The following is an 18453-nucleotide window of genomic DNA, read 5'->3' as shown; positions in this document are numbered from 1 at the left end:
TAAGGTCAGGACTTTCGCCGTTGTTTAAATGAGCATTCATATGTTAAATCTCAAATTTGAATAAAGAAAAAACGCCAACTTCCTGGCACTAATCATTGAATATAATCATTGATTATATTAAGGGGGTATTATGGTCTAGAAATTTGAAAAAATCGATTTTTTTTTCATATTCTCAAAGTTTAGACCCTTAAGAACATATTCTTAAAAGGATTTTTCAAAATTCAAATTAGTTTCGGAGATACAGTAGATTTTGTGACGCATCATCTAAGCCGGCCGATCGGAGCGAGTCACACAACTGCGAGCTTATGTTTCTTCAAAAGAAGGCAGAACAGTTCGATTAGCAGAAAAAAATGTACAAAACATTGAGTATGAAGTAGAAAAAGGCCCAATGTATGGATCTGGGATCGCCGATTAATCCAAAGTAAGTATTAAATATTATTATCCGAGTTATTCTATTGGAATTGTTTCTCAAACTTTAAACGCATTTTTCTCAAAACTACTTTTTTGGAAGTGGTTGACATGATATCTCAAGTTCTACCCAACCGATTCCTTTGAAATTTGGTGGAAATCTTATTTATATATCTCTCTATCGCGTCTGGCTGAGATTTAAAAAAATTTTGATTTGGAGTATTTTTAAAAAATTCGAAAACGTCAAAAAAAGGAGTAAAAAAAATTGATATTTCATGTCGACGCCATTTTGTGAATTTTTTTTTGGCTTAGGTCAATGCGATAGCGACATCTTCACTAATTGAGGATTTTTCAAATTTCTTTGTTTCAGATCACTACAAGAGCTGGAATCATGTCAACCAAAGTGCACCGTTTTTTTTTTGTAGTTCCTACTTCACCGGTCTGTAATTTTACAAATTTTTAATTTTTTTTTTATTTTAATTTTTTTTTTATATTCTTTAAATGCCAATAAATATCATATAAAAAAACGGATGGTAAAAATGTTTTTCATTTTTTTTTTTATTAGTTTGAAAAATGACTAAGATTTAGGCTTCTAGACCAGAATACCCCCTTAATAATAATAATAATATTAATACTCAACGAAATTTTTCCTTATACTTTCTTTTATTTTTCTCCACATTAAAGTGTCTTTTGTTGAGCCACTAAATAAACTCCATATCTTAGTTGTCATAAAAATTTTTACCTTCAACCACCTTAGTGCCATTTATCAGAGCCTAAACAAAAGCAATTGAATTGGTTTGCTTAGTGACAAATTACTCTCTTCAATTTGTTTTTCTGTCTATTTTATTTCTTTTGTGTTCTAATAATTCGTTTTGTCAAATAACCCCACACATTTGAAATCATTTATTCTCAGACAACACGATATTTAATCAACACTAATATTAGAAATATGTACAAAAAAAAATCAAATTTTATGGTTAGTTAAATAAATAACTTTTTCTATATTCGTAACAAATATAAGTATGCATGCATAATTATAATTATAATTACTGTGCATAATAATGTGTAACGAGGTTAAAAAATTAGGCTAATTATTATCGTTAATTACATAAGCTTAAATGGAAAATTTTTTTCCCTGATTAGCGGCACAGTGAATTTTTTTGGACTTGAGTATACATTATAATTTATAATTCATAATAATATACTTACAGAAACTTGTGGATGTAATGTACTTTCACTTACTTTTATCGGCCGTTAGAATTAATTCTCTTCCAAAGAAGAAGAATAAATCCATGGGCATACGAGTTATCAATGAGTGAAAGCATTTTTTTCTCAATATATTACAAATTATAAATTATAATTCAAGATGAATGAAAAAGTAAGTTGACGCCATTGTGTAACGATACATAAATTCTTCAAAGGGAAAGTGTTCAATTTTATTGACCAGATGATTACTTATTAGCCTATCACGATTTTCTTAATCGTACAATTAGCGTAAATTCAAGCTCTTCAATTATTTATATATTGATTGGATAATTTACCGATGACTTGAATTTTTTAAATACTCTTATCAAAAATTTAGTTCTAAATTTCATCAGCTTCCTTTAAAAAAAAAAACGGTTTCGTTTGGACGCTGGTTAGAAGATGTTGGTGGCGCCCTCTAGCGGAAGCGTTGGTGAACTAATTATTGATTCTTTATTCAAAATCGATACTATCAAGTACCTACTAATTGTTGCTATTGTTTTACGAAGAAATCTGGACGTACGTGAACAAAAAAGGGAAAAATTGAACTCTGGCTGAGAATTTAAAGTCTGTAAAATTAGAGAGCTAAATAAAGTGGCAGCTAATAGTCGAAAAAACTCAATGTAATACATTAATGAGTAGTAAGTGTGTCTACCTGTACGACGGATACTAACATTGGTAGTAAAATTTTAAAATAGTGACACGTGGGCGTGGCTTTTGCAAGGGTAGTGGGTGTGGTCTCGTGGATCAATAAAGACAGACAGATGTAGACGGGGTGGTAGGGATGCAGTTATTCGAGGATATTATTGTTATTTTTGTTAAATACTACACACTCGATTCTATGTACAGACTGATATGAATATTAATTAATACAAACGTAGCTATATTATTTGATAATTCAATTTATTTAACTGTATAAGTTTCGAATTTAATTCGCAGAATAATGGAAATTCGAGAGTTTATACTATAACTATGATATAATCACTGGAATTATTAGACTAAATTTTATTATTAGTATCAATATCTTTATAATAATTATCATTATCAATATCATTATCATGAATATTATTGTTATCATTATTAACGGTAGTAACACTATCATGATCATGATGAATATCATTATCATTATTAATATTAACAACAAAAATATGAATGTCATTATTATTATCGATATTATGAATATCACTATTGATATGATTATCATTACCAAATTAATATCATCAACAATAATTGGAATATTATAATTATCATCAACATCATGCATATTTGTATCAGAATCATGATTATCAATATCACTATTATAATAATTATCGATATCATTATCACTGTAAACATCAATATCATTAATATTATTATTCATATTAATATCAACAATGATAAGAATATCATCAAGGAGGAATATAATCTAGGAATATCAATATCTTCATCATCATCATTGTCATCATTATGATGAATATCATTATCAATATCAACTGCGATAACAAGAATATCACTATCATTATCAATGTCATGAATATTAATATCAATATTATAATGAGTGATACTTGGAATATCGATATCGTCATTATTATCATTATAATGATGAATATCAATGTCACTATCACTATAGATATTAATATCATGAATATCATTATCAATATCAACAACGATAACAAGAATATCATCATCATTATCAATGTCATGAACAACAACATCAAAATCGTCATAAATATAACTAGGAATATCCATATCATGAATATCATTATCAATACGGACCACGATAACAAGAATATCACTGTCATTATCAATATCATGAATATTAATATCAAAATTATAATGTGTAACTAGAAATATCAATATCTTCATCATTATTATTATCATGATGAATATCAATATCATTATCATAATAAATATTATCATGAATATCATTATCAATATCAACAACGATGATAAGAATATCACCATCATTATCAATATCATGAACAAAAATATCAAAATCGTAAAAAGTATAATTAGAAATGTCAATATTATGAATATCAATTTAATATCAAAATTATGATAAGTTTTACTAGGAATATCAACAATATCTCTATTATAATTATCATTATAATGATGATGAATATCAATATCACGAATATCAATATCATTATCATTAGGAATATCATTATTATTTCAACTGTTATTATTACTATTTTTTTTAGCGCAACTTTTTCCAACGAAAAAAAATCATAATAATTTTTCATTCATTTCACGCAGTCACGCGAACTATATTTTTTTGGTCTTTTATTTCAACTTTAGGTTCCTTTTTTTTAATAACTCGGTCACGGTAGACACTGAATGGGGAGTAGCTACTGAATATTCATTTTTCCAGCTCTTTTTTTTCAACTCTATGTTTAGTTACATAACGGAAAATATTGAGCTAACGAGATATTCATTTCACCTAACAAGGATGCACTAATACTTAATTAAAAATATGTATTTTTATTTTCAATTCCCAGTAACGTCATCATCAGTCGTCCATTATCAAAAAGACTCAGAAGTTATTTATTCAATTGATTTTGCTTTTGTTTTTATTTTCGATTAATTTAATATAAACCAACTCGCAAGTTATTGATTTGGCTTCCAAATTTACCCACAGTGTTCTATTTTCTATAAATACAGTTTTATCATACATTCGTAATAAAAAAGTTTTAAAAATTTTTGAAAGTATTCCTTTTATATATTATTAAAAGTTCAGAGTTAAGGTTTATATATTTATTCAACATTTTTATAACGTGAAAAATTTGACAGAGTAAATTAGAACTTTTTTTTTAGCACGGATTTTTTACACAAAAAAAATTTTTAATAAGCTTCAACAATTTTTATATGCAAAATTACTAATCAATACTTCAAACAATTCATCACAAATATAAATTTGTAATTATTAATTATATTTTTTAAAAAATTTTACTTTTGGAACATTGAACCAAATTTTCATAAAGATTATTTTGGTTTAAAGTCTTGATGATAAATCCTGAAGTTAAAAAATAAAAAATTAAAATTAATTACTTTAATATTACTGAAATTAATTTTAAACGGCAATTTTTGGGATTTATTAACAAATAAATTATTATAAAGAGAATTTGTAAAAAAAAAATGCTACTTGTAGAAATTAAAAAAAAATATTGATGCAATTTTTTTTAAACATTAAATAGTTTTTATATCAAACTAAGAAAAAAAGTTTTATTAATTTTTAAATATCTAAATACGCATTTCGTAATTTTTAAACAAACAGCAATTATTTTTTTATTTTTATTTAGTTAAAAAGAAAAAAATAATTCATGGCGCGGAGTTTTTTTTTGTTAAGAATATAAAAAAAATCTTCAGTTCAATACACATTATTGTAAACTTTTGAATGAACAATCTACGCAGAAAAAAATAATTGACCCAATTTAATACAACAAATTATAAACTGAAACGTGCTTTTAAAAAGTTTAACTTTCTTCTAACTAATAAAAATCATAAAACAAGTAAAATTAACTTAAATAAAATAAAACAAAGTAAATTGATTCAATTTAATGTTAAATTAAACCAAATAAAGTTTAATGTCTTCTCTAAATTGTTGAATAAAAATAGATATTTTTTCTTAAAATAATTTTTCTCGGGTGTTAAAAATATTTTTTTCGTATATTTTATACTTTTTAATGGAATAAAAATTTTTTATTTTAATCTAGTATAAAAGAAGTAAAGAATTCACTATAACTTGAATTTCCTTCGCAGATAATTTTACTTTGAAGAGATTAAATAACATATAAATTATCCACTTCGGAAATATTAACAGTGTAGCGAAGTGTTATAATGATAATAATAAAATAAAGCGTAAAGTGTAAGGAAAATGACCGTGGCCTATGTTAAATCGATTGTATACATGCCCTTCGACCTATGAACAAAACAATTCTTTGTTATTTTACCGCGAATAAAAAATTTCTAAAATAACTTTTCTCACTAAATTTATTTTATTATCTATCATATATGTTTGTATTTTATTGCTTACAATTTTTCCTTCACTCATAAAAAATTTTCCGAGAAAAATATTGACCAAGTATTCCAAAAATTAATTAGCGGTAAAATGATGGAAAAAGATAAAAATAAAATAAAAAAATGATATAAATAAATATGAAATATTGAGGTACGCAATGGAAATCGTGATTGAATTACCTAATGAAGATGATGGCTGATACGGGGCTAGAGGATAAAGAAGCTGAGGTGTGAGATAAGAGAGGTGAAAGATATGCTCGTAAATATATTTATGTATGGATATATGTATACATAATACAATATCGTAGGAATAGAAACGGTGACGATATGAAACGCGACAGGGTCACGTTTACGGGATCGATGGAGAAAGGTTTTCAGGTCGATTTAAATTATGTAATAAATGTCAAGATCGAATTTTATATAGATATATCATAAATTTATTATTTATTATAACGAAAAAAAAAAAAAAAATTTATTTTTTTGCATGAATAAGAAAGGATAATTAGTTAATCGACTATTCATTTTATTGGGTATTGATTTATTTTGACGCATTTTTTAGGGTATTAATAGAATAGCTATTAGATTTTTTCAATATTATTATTGTCATTATTAATATTACTAAAGAAATAGTATAAACAGAATTCATTTTAAAAGATCAAAATTGTCATCAATAAAATTCAACGATAAATATCATGATCATTATCAATACTACAATGAATATCACTATCATGAGTAAGTAAAATCATTGTAATTATCAACGCCATGATGAATATCAACATTATCCATTTAATTTTATGATAAATTTTACTGTCAGCACTCAAATAATTTTTAATATTAATTTTATGATGAATATCACTGTCATTATCAAGCCATGATGAATATCACTGTGATTATCTAGTCATGATGAATATTAGTATTAAATTTAACATCACTGAAATTTCATTATTAATATCACCATCATTATTAATACTTTAATGAATATCACCATCATGAGTAAGTAATATCATTGTAATTATCAAAACCATAATGAATATCAACATCATCCATTTAATTTTATGATAGACTCCACTGTCAATACTAAAATAATTATAAATATTAATGTTAATATTAATGTCATGATGAATATCAATATGAAGTTCGATATCAATGAAATTTCATGATAAATATAATGATCATTATCAATACACTAATGAATATCACCATCACGAGTAAGTAATATCATCATCATTATCAACGCCATGATAAATATCAACATAATCTGTTTAAATCTGTAATAGATCCACTGTCAACACTAATATCATGATAAATTACTTTCATAAAATTCATTATTGTCTCTATGAATATCATTATTAATATTATTACCATGCTGAATATCAACATTAATATCATTATCATGATGAATATCATCATTTATATCATCATCATGATGAATATCATTATTAATATTATTACCATGCTGAATATCAACATTAATATCATTATCATGATGAATATCATCATTTATATCATCATCATGATGAATATCATCATTTATATCATCATTAATATCATTATTATGATGAATATCATTATTAATATCACTATCATGGTGAATATCACCATTAATATCATTATCATGATGAAAATCAATAGCACTATGGATATCAATAGCATGATCATGATGAATATCAATATCATGATCAATATTACTGCCATAAATATCATTATTGTCGCTATCAGTATCACCACTAATATCATTGTTATTATCAATATCATGATAAATATGAATATCGCAATGATCAATATCAAAACCTTAATCTACAGATTCGGTAGAATCTGGCGCCAAGTTCCGTTCAAAAATCCCGTTGTAAACGGAGCGCCAGACTACCGACTGTGTTTACTGTAAGCAGAACGGTTTTTTGGAGTCGCGAAATTTTATTTAATTAAATAAAAAAATGAAAAAATGAAAAAATTCTTGTGGACCTGGATCAAGTATGATTCTTTTGTATTTCAATTTACTGAATCTAAATCTGAACGTTAATTAGCCCAGTGCCCCGTTAACGTTTAAAAATTAAAAAAATCTCAAAAAACCAAAAAAATTGGGAAAATTGCAGTTACAAATTTGAAAAAAAAAAACCTGTAAAACACGATTAAATACTATTCTTGTATTTTTTCACGCATGAAATACAAAAGACAATAACAAACGGAAGAAAAATTTACGGCTTAGATCGTTTGAGAACAAAAGAGTTCGATTTCAATGAAGAACAGTTTGAAATTCGAGAAAATCATTCTCTTTATTCTAGTTATACGTCATTTTTTATAGATATTAAAATTTTTTATATTTTCAGAATCTTAATTTATATTTTATGCGTGAAAAAACACAAGAAAAATATTTAATCATGTTTTATAGATTTTTTCTCATATTTATAGCTGCAATTTTCCCGATTTTTTTGGTTTATTGAGATTTTTTTTAATTTTAAAACGTTAACGGGGCAAGAAAACTTCAGATTTAAATTCAGTGGAACAAAATACATGAAAATCATACTCAATCTGAGTCCAAAAAAATTTTTATCTCTATAACTTCAATTTTTCATGATTTATTGCAATTTTTTTGGGTTTTTCGTTTTTTATTTCAAATTTGGTCGGTTCAGCAGGCTAATTAACGTTCAGATTTAGTTTCATTAAATTGGAATACATAAAAATCATACTTGATCCGGGTCCACAAGAATTTTTTCATCACTGTGACTGCAGTTTTATGCATTTTTTTCGGGTTTTTTGCATTATGCCCAAAATTGGAGGGTTACCGGGTCAAACGGACTTGAAATTCGGATTCAGTGGGTCAATATTCATTTCGATAGGTAGGTCCGATCCAAAGTACACAACACTTTATGTTTGTGTGCCGGAGTTATGTATGATCATATATTTTGGATATATTCTATGTAACAACTATATTTATTAGAATATTTGTCAGACAATTCAAAATTTTAAAAATTTAGGCATTATAACGATATCACAATATTTGATTATAAAAATATACAATGCTATAATTTTTTTTATCAACTGTTGTTTTATTAAAAAGTATAAAAATTACGATAAAATAGTGTCATTTATTGTTTTCTTGTAATTAATGAAATTTATCTCAGAGGCAATTTATTGAAAGGGTTCAGCTATCAATATCTTATAGAAAATTGAATTCTTTACAAAAAAGGTCCTTTGCAATTTAGGTGTCAGATCAATAGTTTAGGAGAAAAAATCAAAAACCACGACTGTTGAGCAAAAATCGAAGGTACAATTTTTACTGACGAGGTAACTCATAAATTGGAAATAAGCTGTCAGAGCTTTTAAAGAGGAAGGATTCCTCTACAACTTCTGCCCATGGTCAAATGAATATCATGAAATGTCGCTATGCTATAGATAATTTAAGCAAAAAATTATTTTAACGGGTTAATTATATGGGAAAACTTTAAATTCATCCAGCGAGTACTTAAAATTGAAATTAAGAACTATCCCTTGGTGAGAATTTTTTTTCTATGTTCAGAACAATATTTCGTCAATGGAGTTAGAAAAAATAGTCGTCTCAAATGAAGCACCCTAATATATATATATATAGATTATATTCAAGCGCGCAATTACAGGGTTTACTCACCAAACAAGGGACTGCACACGCTTTTCTATCATCGCTCGTATTTTAGTCCCTCGTACTTATTTCTACCTTCTATTTTTCACTATTTATTATTTTAGATAAATTATTCAAGCCCCGGCACTGTTGAGCTTATTTCCATCCTACAAAATAATAACTTTATACTCATGCATAATGTTTACACTGTTCCCTCATAATAAATAAATGAATAATTGAATGAAGAGTTGTCGCTTTCGACGATTCAATCCCTAGTTACAAAGTAGTTATAATAATCCAAACCATTTTTTTCTTTATTTTTTTTTTTTTTTTAAATAAATGTTACAAGTGTCCTTTTTTTCTCGACTCAAGCGGGTGATCGATGGAAGTTTATTTTTCTTAGGTAGCACTCGTTCCTTTTCAGTTTGTTATCGTATTCGTGTAACTAGAGCAAGTCGATTTGTTATCTGTTGACATAATACATGTGTCAACTTAAGAACAATTTTTTTTTTATTTTTACAAAAAAAAATTGTAAATGTTTATTTTGCCGTTCAATAATCTCAAGGGAATTTCCTTTAAAAAAAATGTGGTTAACTAAATTGTCCTTATCCTCTCAATTACATAGATTATATGTTATTGATAACAATCAATTATATTTTCCGTGTGGTAAAAAAATTTTTTTTTTTTTATTTTACTGAGGTAAAAGCCCCTATTATTGACAGGACCCCACTATTGGCGCCCTATTTAATTTTATTATTTCATTATTAAAATCTGTTAATAATCACAATTGTTGATATTCCATGATAATTTTACATATTTTTAAAATTAAACAATAGTAAAATTTAATTCTAAGGTATAAACTATTTGCCGCAAAAAATTTCATTTTTTCAAGTAGGCCAAAACTGCTTATACGTTTGTAATTTCTTAATAACATTGTTAAGAAAGACCTTATTTTCAAATCCACATTTTTCATTGTTTTTTTTTATGTCATCGCATTGTTTAAAATTATCTTAGATTATTGATAATTTAAATAACCATATAATCATTTATTTATACTTTATTGAGTTGAAATTAATGTTAAAATAGCGAATGTCAATGATGGGCACACAAAAATTAACTTGAGTCAACTAACGACATAGGTCATAATTTAAAGTAACCTTACCCCCTCAACATACATATCAACGTATTAATGTTTACATACTGTCATGTGATTTTATAAGAATCAAAGTATTTGAGACTAGAAAAAATTGCTAAAATGAACCTGGTAAAAAATATAGAAAAGCTAGATTTTAAACGAATTTTAAAATAATAAAAATTATTGATAGTTTTGCATTAGTTAGTAAAAATGATTATTGTTAATATAAATTTAACTGTAATAAATGACCTGTCAATAATAGGGTCAATGGTATGTCAATAATCGGCTCTTTGAATTTTTTGCGCTGTCAATAATACATACATTCAACCTGTTGGTTTTAAGTTGATATAATAATTATTAAATTTATTGCTATTCAAGTTAATTTATTAATTAATTTAATTAATAATTTAATTAATTTAATTAAATTATATGAGTATAAACAATGATTAAGGTGTCCTATAAAAAAAATGTTGACAATATTGATTTAAAACACAATAAAAAAATTAGGAAAACGGTTGACCCTGAAGGCCATCCCTGCAACTTCCCGCTACTTTCGTAATTAAGCGCTCATAATCGCACTTATTACGTTTTTGAGCTCTTCGAGCTCAAAAATATAGTTTTCTTGTAGTTTTGAGCTCTCCGACTTCAAAAGTCTGATAGAAGTTTAATAAGTCACTATTTTTAACTTCCCGCTATGAAAATAGAAGATTTTCAAAAATCGGGAAGTTATTGTTTTTACCCCGTTTTGCAAAAATCGAGTTTTCATCAGATCTCGACGTTTAAAGATCATAGGAAGCTTCCCTGACTATCCCCGCGAGGTTGTCACTGTGTCTGTATGTGTGTGTGTGTGTGTGTGTGTGTGTGTGTGTGTGTGTGTGTGTGTGTGTGTGTGAAACTATGTAAACCGCTTATAACTTTTGAACGGCTTGACCGATTTCATCGCGGTTGGTGCCATTCAAAAGGGCTTGACCAAACTTAAATTTTGAGAATTATTTGGAATGATTCAGACCAATAGATTTTGAGAAATCTTCAAAAAACTGAAAAAAAAAATTTTTTTCAAATGTGGTTTTTTTGGAATAACTTTCAAACGGCTTAAAGGTTCAATTCCAAAAACTAATCAGCTTTTAACCTCAAAAAACCACGTCGATCGCCACCAGTCCGGTCAAAATCGGTTGATTCGTTCGAGAGATATCGTGAACGAAAGAAAACCGAAAAAAGTGTTTTTTCAGAATAACTCCAAAATTTCTAGCGCGATCAATTCAAAATTTAAAATTCTTTGTGAGGCTTGAAAAACTGCGTCGAATGCTTTTAACCGCGTAAAAATCGGTTTATTTATTCAAAAGTTATTGCGGTTTAAAAATTCAAAAAATAGTGTCTTATCAAATCTCTATCAGACTTTTAAGCTCGAAGAGCTTTAAAGCATAGGAAAGCAATCTCTTTGAGTTCGGAGAGCTCAAAATAACCCATAAATTGTATTTTTGAGCTCGAAGAGCTCAAAAACGTCATTGGTGCAATTTTAAGCGCCTACGTATGGAATTAGCGGGAAGTTGCAGGGATGGCCTTCAGGGTCAACCATTTTCCTAATTTTTTTAATTTTCAAACCGCAATAACTTTTAAATGAATGTACCGATTTTCACGTGGTTGGCGGCATTCGACGCAGTTTTTCAAATTCCATGATATATTTTCAAACACAAATTGATCAGATCGAAAATTTCGGTGTAATTCGAAAAAAACACTTTTTTTTCGATTTCTGTCGTCAACGATAACTCACGAACGAATCAACCGATTTTGACCGGCTTAGTGGCGATCGACGTGGTTTTTTGATGTTAAGAGCTGATCAGTTTTTGGAATTGATCGGTCAAGCCGTTCAAAAGTTATGAGAGGTTTACACACACACACACACACACACACACACACACACATACAGATACCATCGCGGGAATAGTCAGGGAAGCTTCCTAGGACCTCAAAACGTTGAGATCTAATGAAAACTCGATTTTCGAAAAACGGGGTAAAAACAATAACTTCCCGATTTTTGAAAATTTTCAATTTTCTTAGCGGGGAGTTAAAAATTCAACTATTCATGATCACTCTTATAGTTTTAATAATAGGGGGTTTTACCTTAGACTAAAAATTTTACGTATTTAAACTAAAAGTAACTTTTTTGTAATTAATTTGACTTTAAAAGTGAGAGTCGTTGAAATGAAATAAAATATAAAAAGTTCCTCTAATTTATAATTAAGATTGTCATTCAAATATATTTAATTATAATTACAATGTGTTAAGCGTCAAAGTAATTATAAGTTGTGTAAGGTACATTAGGCGTCAATTAAAACCGTCCGACACGCGTATCACGTATCCATTATATTATCTAAAGCTGTTTCTTGTTACGTGATTATTATGTTTAATTCATTCAATTCAACAGACCGACAAATGTACTTACATACGGTCATATATTTATATATATAAATTCCTGTACGATCACTAGTAATCTTTATTAATTAATTAGCATATCTGGTTAATTATTTATTTCAATGTTAGATCACACAAACTACTTTTGTTTATTTTTTCTTATTTAATTGAAAATTTGTGTCTTGTGAATGAAATAGTAAAAAAGATTTTTTTCAGAATTAAAATAAACATTTTCTCAAAAATAAAAATTCCAATTAAATAGTCATTAAACATAATAAACAATAAATTTTAATGATTTCGCGTAAAAAAAAATTTATTTCACTTGAATAATCATAAGCGGATCATTAATTGTTGAGTGAAGACAGCAATCGCTAAAGAATAATAAAAGAGAAAAATAAGTAATAATATAATAATAAAATTTATCTTTTATATATTATGAGAAGATATTGTTCCACGCATTAAATCGCTCCATTAACACAATTATTATCTAAAGCGTAATTACTTCCTTCATTTTTTTATAGCACTTTCAGCTTATTTTATTTTACTACTCTTTTCTCATATTTTAAATTTATATGTATGGATACTTGTTATCTAATTATAATTACCGTTTTGGTAAAGATGAGACTTTTACTCTTGAACTATATTAATTAGTCAACAATTTCTCAATAATTAAGTTATGTCTTTTTAATTAATTCGGTACTTTACTTTTATGATTAATGTCAATTAATTTTCAATAGGTAACATGGTATTTTGATAACTAATTTTATAGAAATAAAATTAATTGTATAGGAAATTAGTATGAAAATTTTGTACTTTAGGTAACATTGAGGAGGAACCATCAAATTGAAGAAAAATAAATTTTCAAAATCATGATAAATAATCGTATCAATATCATTGACAAAATCATGATGAATATCATTATCAAGACCACGATGAATATCATTTTCAAGATCATGGTGAATATCATTGTCAATGTCATGATATGATGAATATCATCATAAAAACCATGATGAATATCATTATCGACGTTTATTACTGCTATTGAAGGTTGTTGAGCTTTGTATAACACAAGTATTATTTATAAGCATGATTAACATGTTATTACTGTTAATTACTATATTTATTTTGATTTTATTTTTATGTATCTAAAACTCTGTACATCATACACTAATTATAAATGTATATTTGATGATGGTTCTGAGGGAGCCTAGGCTCCAGAATCCAATAAAATTATTATCTATCTATCTATCTATCTATCAAGACCATGATGAATATCATTTTAAAGATCATGATGATTATCACTATCAAGATCATGATAGCGATATTAAGATGAATATCATAATAAATATTATCAATATCATAATAAATATCATCATCAAGATCATGATGAATATCATTATCAAGACCACGATAAATATCATTGTCAATATCATGATGAATATCATTATTAAGACCATGATGAATATCATTATCAAGACCACGATGAATATCATTTTCAAGATCATGATGAATATCATTATCAATATCATGATATGATGAATATCATTGTCAAGATAATTATGAATATCACTATTAAGATCGTGATATCAATACTATGATAAATATCACCATCAATATCGTAATAAATATTTTGAATATTATTATCAAGACTATGATGAATATCATTGTGAATATCACTATGAAGATCATCATAACAATAGTAAGATAAATATTATGATAAATATTATAAATATCATGATAAATATTATTATTAAAACCATGAAGAATACCACCATCAATATCATAATAACTATTATTAATAACATTATCAATTTCATCATGAATATCATTAATAAGACAACGATAAATATCATTGTGATGATCATGTTGAATAGCAATATCAGTACAGTGATATACATTGTCAATATCACGACAGCTATCAATATTACAATGAATATCATTGTCAAGATCATGATGAATATCATTATTAAGACCATGATGAATATCATTATCAAGACCACGATGAATATCATTTTCAAGATCATGATGAATATCATTATGAATAATCATTATCAAGACCATGATGAATATCATTGTCAAGATAATTATGAATATCACTATTAAGATCGTGATATCAATACTATGATAAATATCACCATCAATATCGTAATAAATATTTTGAATATTATTATCAAGACTATGATGAATATCATTGTGAATATTACTATGAAGATCATCATAACAATAGTAAGATAAATATTATGATAAATATTATAAATATCATGATAAATATTATTATTAAAACCATGAAGAATACCACCATCAATATCATAATAACTATTGTTAATAACATTATCAATTTCATCATGAATATCATTAATAAGACAACGATGAATATCATTGTGATGATCATGTTGAATAACAATATCAGTACAGTGATATACATTGTCAATATCACGACAGCTATCAACTATTACAATGAATATCATTGATCAATATCATGATGAATATCATTATCAAGACCACGATGAATATCATTTTCAAGATCATGATGAATATCATTATCAATATCATGATATGATGAATATCATCATAAAAACCATTATGAATATCATTATCAAGACCATGATGAATATCATTGTCAAGATAATTATGAATATCACTATTAAGATCGTGATATCAATACTATGATAAATATCACCATCAATATCGTAATAAATATTTTGAATATTATTATCAAGACTATGATGAATATCATTGTGAATATCACTATGAAGATCATCATAACAATAGTAAGATAAATATTATGATAAATATTATAAATATCATGATAAATATTATTATTAAAACCATGAAGAATACCACCATCAATATCATAATAACTATTATTAATAACATTATCAATTTCATCATGAATATCATTAATAAGACAACGATAAATATCATTGTGATGATCATGTTGAATAGCAATATCAGTACAGTGATATACATTGTCAATATCACGACAGCTATCAATATTACAATGAATATCATTGTCAAGATCATTATTATCATTTATACTTTAATCAATATCACCAATATTATCATGAATATCATCATCAATCCCGATATCCATTTAATTTTCTGTAAGACTAGTTTGTGTTTATTTTATATTTAATTAAAAGAAAATAAACAATTTGCCAAATCTGACGTAAGATAAAAAACTAATTTTCCAAACAGATTATGTAACAAAAATTAAAGTGTCTACAACAGTATCACAAATTTTATCATTTTCAGTCTTCTTATTGTAGACTTTATCAGTGCAGATTACTTTGAAAATATGCCTACAATTATTGACTTCAATGGTTACATTGTCGAAGGAAGTGACTTTATCATCAAAGAGTATTCTTTGCTTATTCTGAACAAAAAGGGTCGATTGGAATTTACACATACCGGTGTTTTAAAACCTATATGTCACTGGAAAAAATTAGACAATGAAACGTTTAAAAATTACACACAGGAATTCTGCCTGAAATTCGGAATTCCGTGGAACACTGGGACAGAAAGTTTGAAATCACTTAGGGAAAATATTGATGACGTGATAGCTATTAGTAAACGCATTTATGTCCGCGATAATGAACAAAAAAAATTATTGATGGATTTTCTCGGTTTGAAGTTGGACGATAAATTTACTTCATTGGTCGAGGATCTGGGATACGAAGCACCATTGAAAATGTCAACGCACTGCATACATCATGCTGATCATCGCAACAACAATTGCGCTATTGATAACGTCGAAGCAATGTACGATTGGCTGCTGAAATCGAAAAACTCCCGAAAATATAAATCTGAATCCAAAGAAGTGAAGAAACATGTTGTTGTAGATTTTATCGGTTACTACATTCCGGAAGACCGATTCGTTATCAAAGAATTTAATGCTTATGTCCTCAACGATCCTCATCACATTGTGGATAATAAATTAAATAAGTATTTCATCACTGGAAAACCAGGGTATATTAGTTCGAAATCACTGCAATTAGAAGATATGCCTATTGATTATCAAGCTCACTATCAAGCTTTTTATGAATCCTTTGGGATTCCCTGGGATGCTGGTAGCACTAAATTCGGGTCCTATCAAAGAGGCTTAAGAAAATATTTTCAGGATGCGATTAATATTTATGTTAAGAATAATGGAAACAAAAAACTTTTGTTGGAACTTATTGGGTCGGAGAATGAAAGCAAGATTATTGTACTGAAGAAATTTGGATACCATGACCCACCTGTAATAGGAACCGAGTGTAAATATCATGATTATCCAAAGAAAAATATTTGTGCGAAAGATAATTCTGCGGTAATGGTTAATTGGGTTTTTCGGAATAGAAAAAAGTTAAACATTACTGACTTAGAAGATGATTGATATTAAAAATTTAGAACATTAATATTTTTCGAAAATATAAGTTTTGACGAGAAACGTTCATAAGTTAATCATATATGATGTCCTATGATTATCACATATATGGTAATTTGTGATGTCATGTGTAACTTTTTAATACATGTGTGATGTTAAATGTAGTCATTAAACTCATATGTAATATATGTCATAAGAGACATCAATAATCATATATGATATCATAAAAGACATCAATGGTAATATATGATGTCAAAAAATATCAGTGGTCGTATATGATGTCATAAAAGACATCAATAGTTGAATATAACATAAAACAAGACAACGATGGTTATATGTGATGTAAAAAAAAATATCAGTGGTCACATAGTATGTCATAAAAGTCATAATCGTTTACATAAAATCATATAAGATATGAATGGTCATATATGATGTCAATGAAAGTATCAGTGGTTGTACATGACACCATTCAAGACATATGTGATCATTAAACTGATAATTGACATATGTGACATCACATGTGGTCATTAATCTGATACGTAATCATGTAAAAGCATAGATGATGTCAGATAAGCATCATACATGATCATTAAACTTATGTGTGATGTCACATGTGATCACGAATGATATCACATACGATCATGTGTGATCACGAATGATGTCATATGTGATCATATTTTCTTTAAACAAACTGCGAGCTTTATATTTAGGTTAAAAAAAAAATTAGAAAAACGGTAGACCCTGAAGGCCATCCGTGCAACTTCCCGTTAATTCCATACCTAGGTGCATAAAACTGCCCTAATGACATTTTTGAGCTCATCAAGCTCAAAAATACAATTTATGTGTTATTTTGAGCTCTTTGAGCTCAAAAGTCTGATAGAACTATCATAGAACAATATTTTTTAAATTTTCAAACCGCACTAACTTTTAAATGAATCAACCGATTTTCACGCGGTTGGCAGTATTTGACGCAATTTTTTTAGTTTCATGAAGAATCTTCAAGTTTGAATTTATAAAACTAGGAAATTTGGAGTAATTCCAAAAAAACACTTTTTTTGGTTTTCTTTCGTTCATGATATTTCTTGAACGAATTGACCAATTTTGACCGGCTTGACGGCGATCGACGTAATTTTTTCATGCTAATAGCTAATTAGTTTTTGAAATCGATCAGTGCAGCCGTTTGAAAGTTATTCCAAAAAATGTCGGAGTTAATATAAAAAAAAAAAAATGTTTCCAAATATTTTATCGAGGATATCTCTCGAACCAATCAACCGATTTCCACGTTTTTGGCGGCGATCG

General features: G+C 27.2%; 2 protein-coding genes across 2 annotated transcripts in view; one reads left to right on the top strand and one right to left on the bottom strand.

Moving 5' to 3' along the window:
• Nucleotides 1-3006: 3006 nt before the first annotated feature.
• LOC123263905 (fibrinogen-binding protein-like) lies at nucleotides 3007-14849 on the bottom strand. The gene is made up of 3 exons (XM_044726951.1): nucleotides 14546-14849; nucleotides 6958-7437; nucleotides 3007-3473 (listed from the first exon to the last, which is right to left on the bottom strand). The coding sequence occupies exons 1-3, from the start codon at nucleotides 14847-14849 to the stop codon at nucleotides 3007-3009; spliced, it is 1251 nt and encodes a 416-aa protein (XP_044582886.1).
• Nucleotides 14850-16045: 1196 nt separating this feature from the next.
• Nucleotides 16046-18453, top strand: part of LOC123264463 — a 20531-nt gene continuing 18123 nt past the window's right edge. Inside the window, exon 1 of the mRNA XM_044727774.1 lies at nucleotides 16046-17002. Coding sequence (XP_044583709.1) covers nucleotides 16087-17002 — 916 coding nt within the window. The 5' untranslated portion in view covers nucleotides 16046-16086. The remainder of the gene's footprint in view (nucleotides 17003-18453) is intronic.

The sequence above is a fragment of the Cotesia glomerata genome, linkage group LG4 (assembly GCF_020080835.1).
Source record: "Cotesia glomerata isolate CgM1 linkage group LG4, MPM_Cglom_v2.3, whole genome shotgun sequence".
NCBI lineage: Eukaryota > Metazoa > Arthropoda > Insecta > Hymenoptera > Braconidae > Cotesia > Cotesia glomerata.
This window is presented reverse-complemented; position numbering and strand designations above follow the sequence as displayed.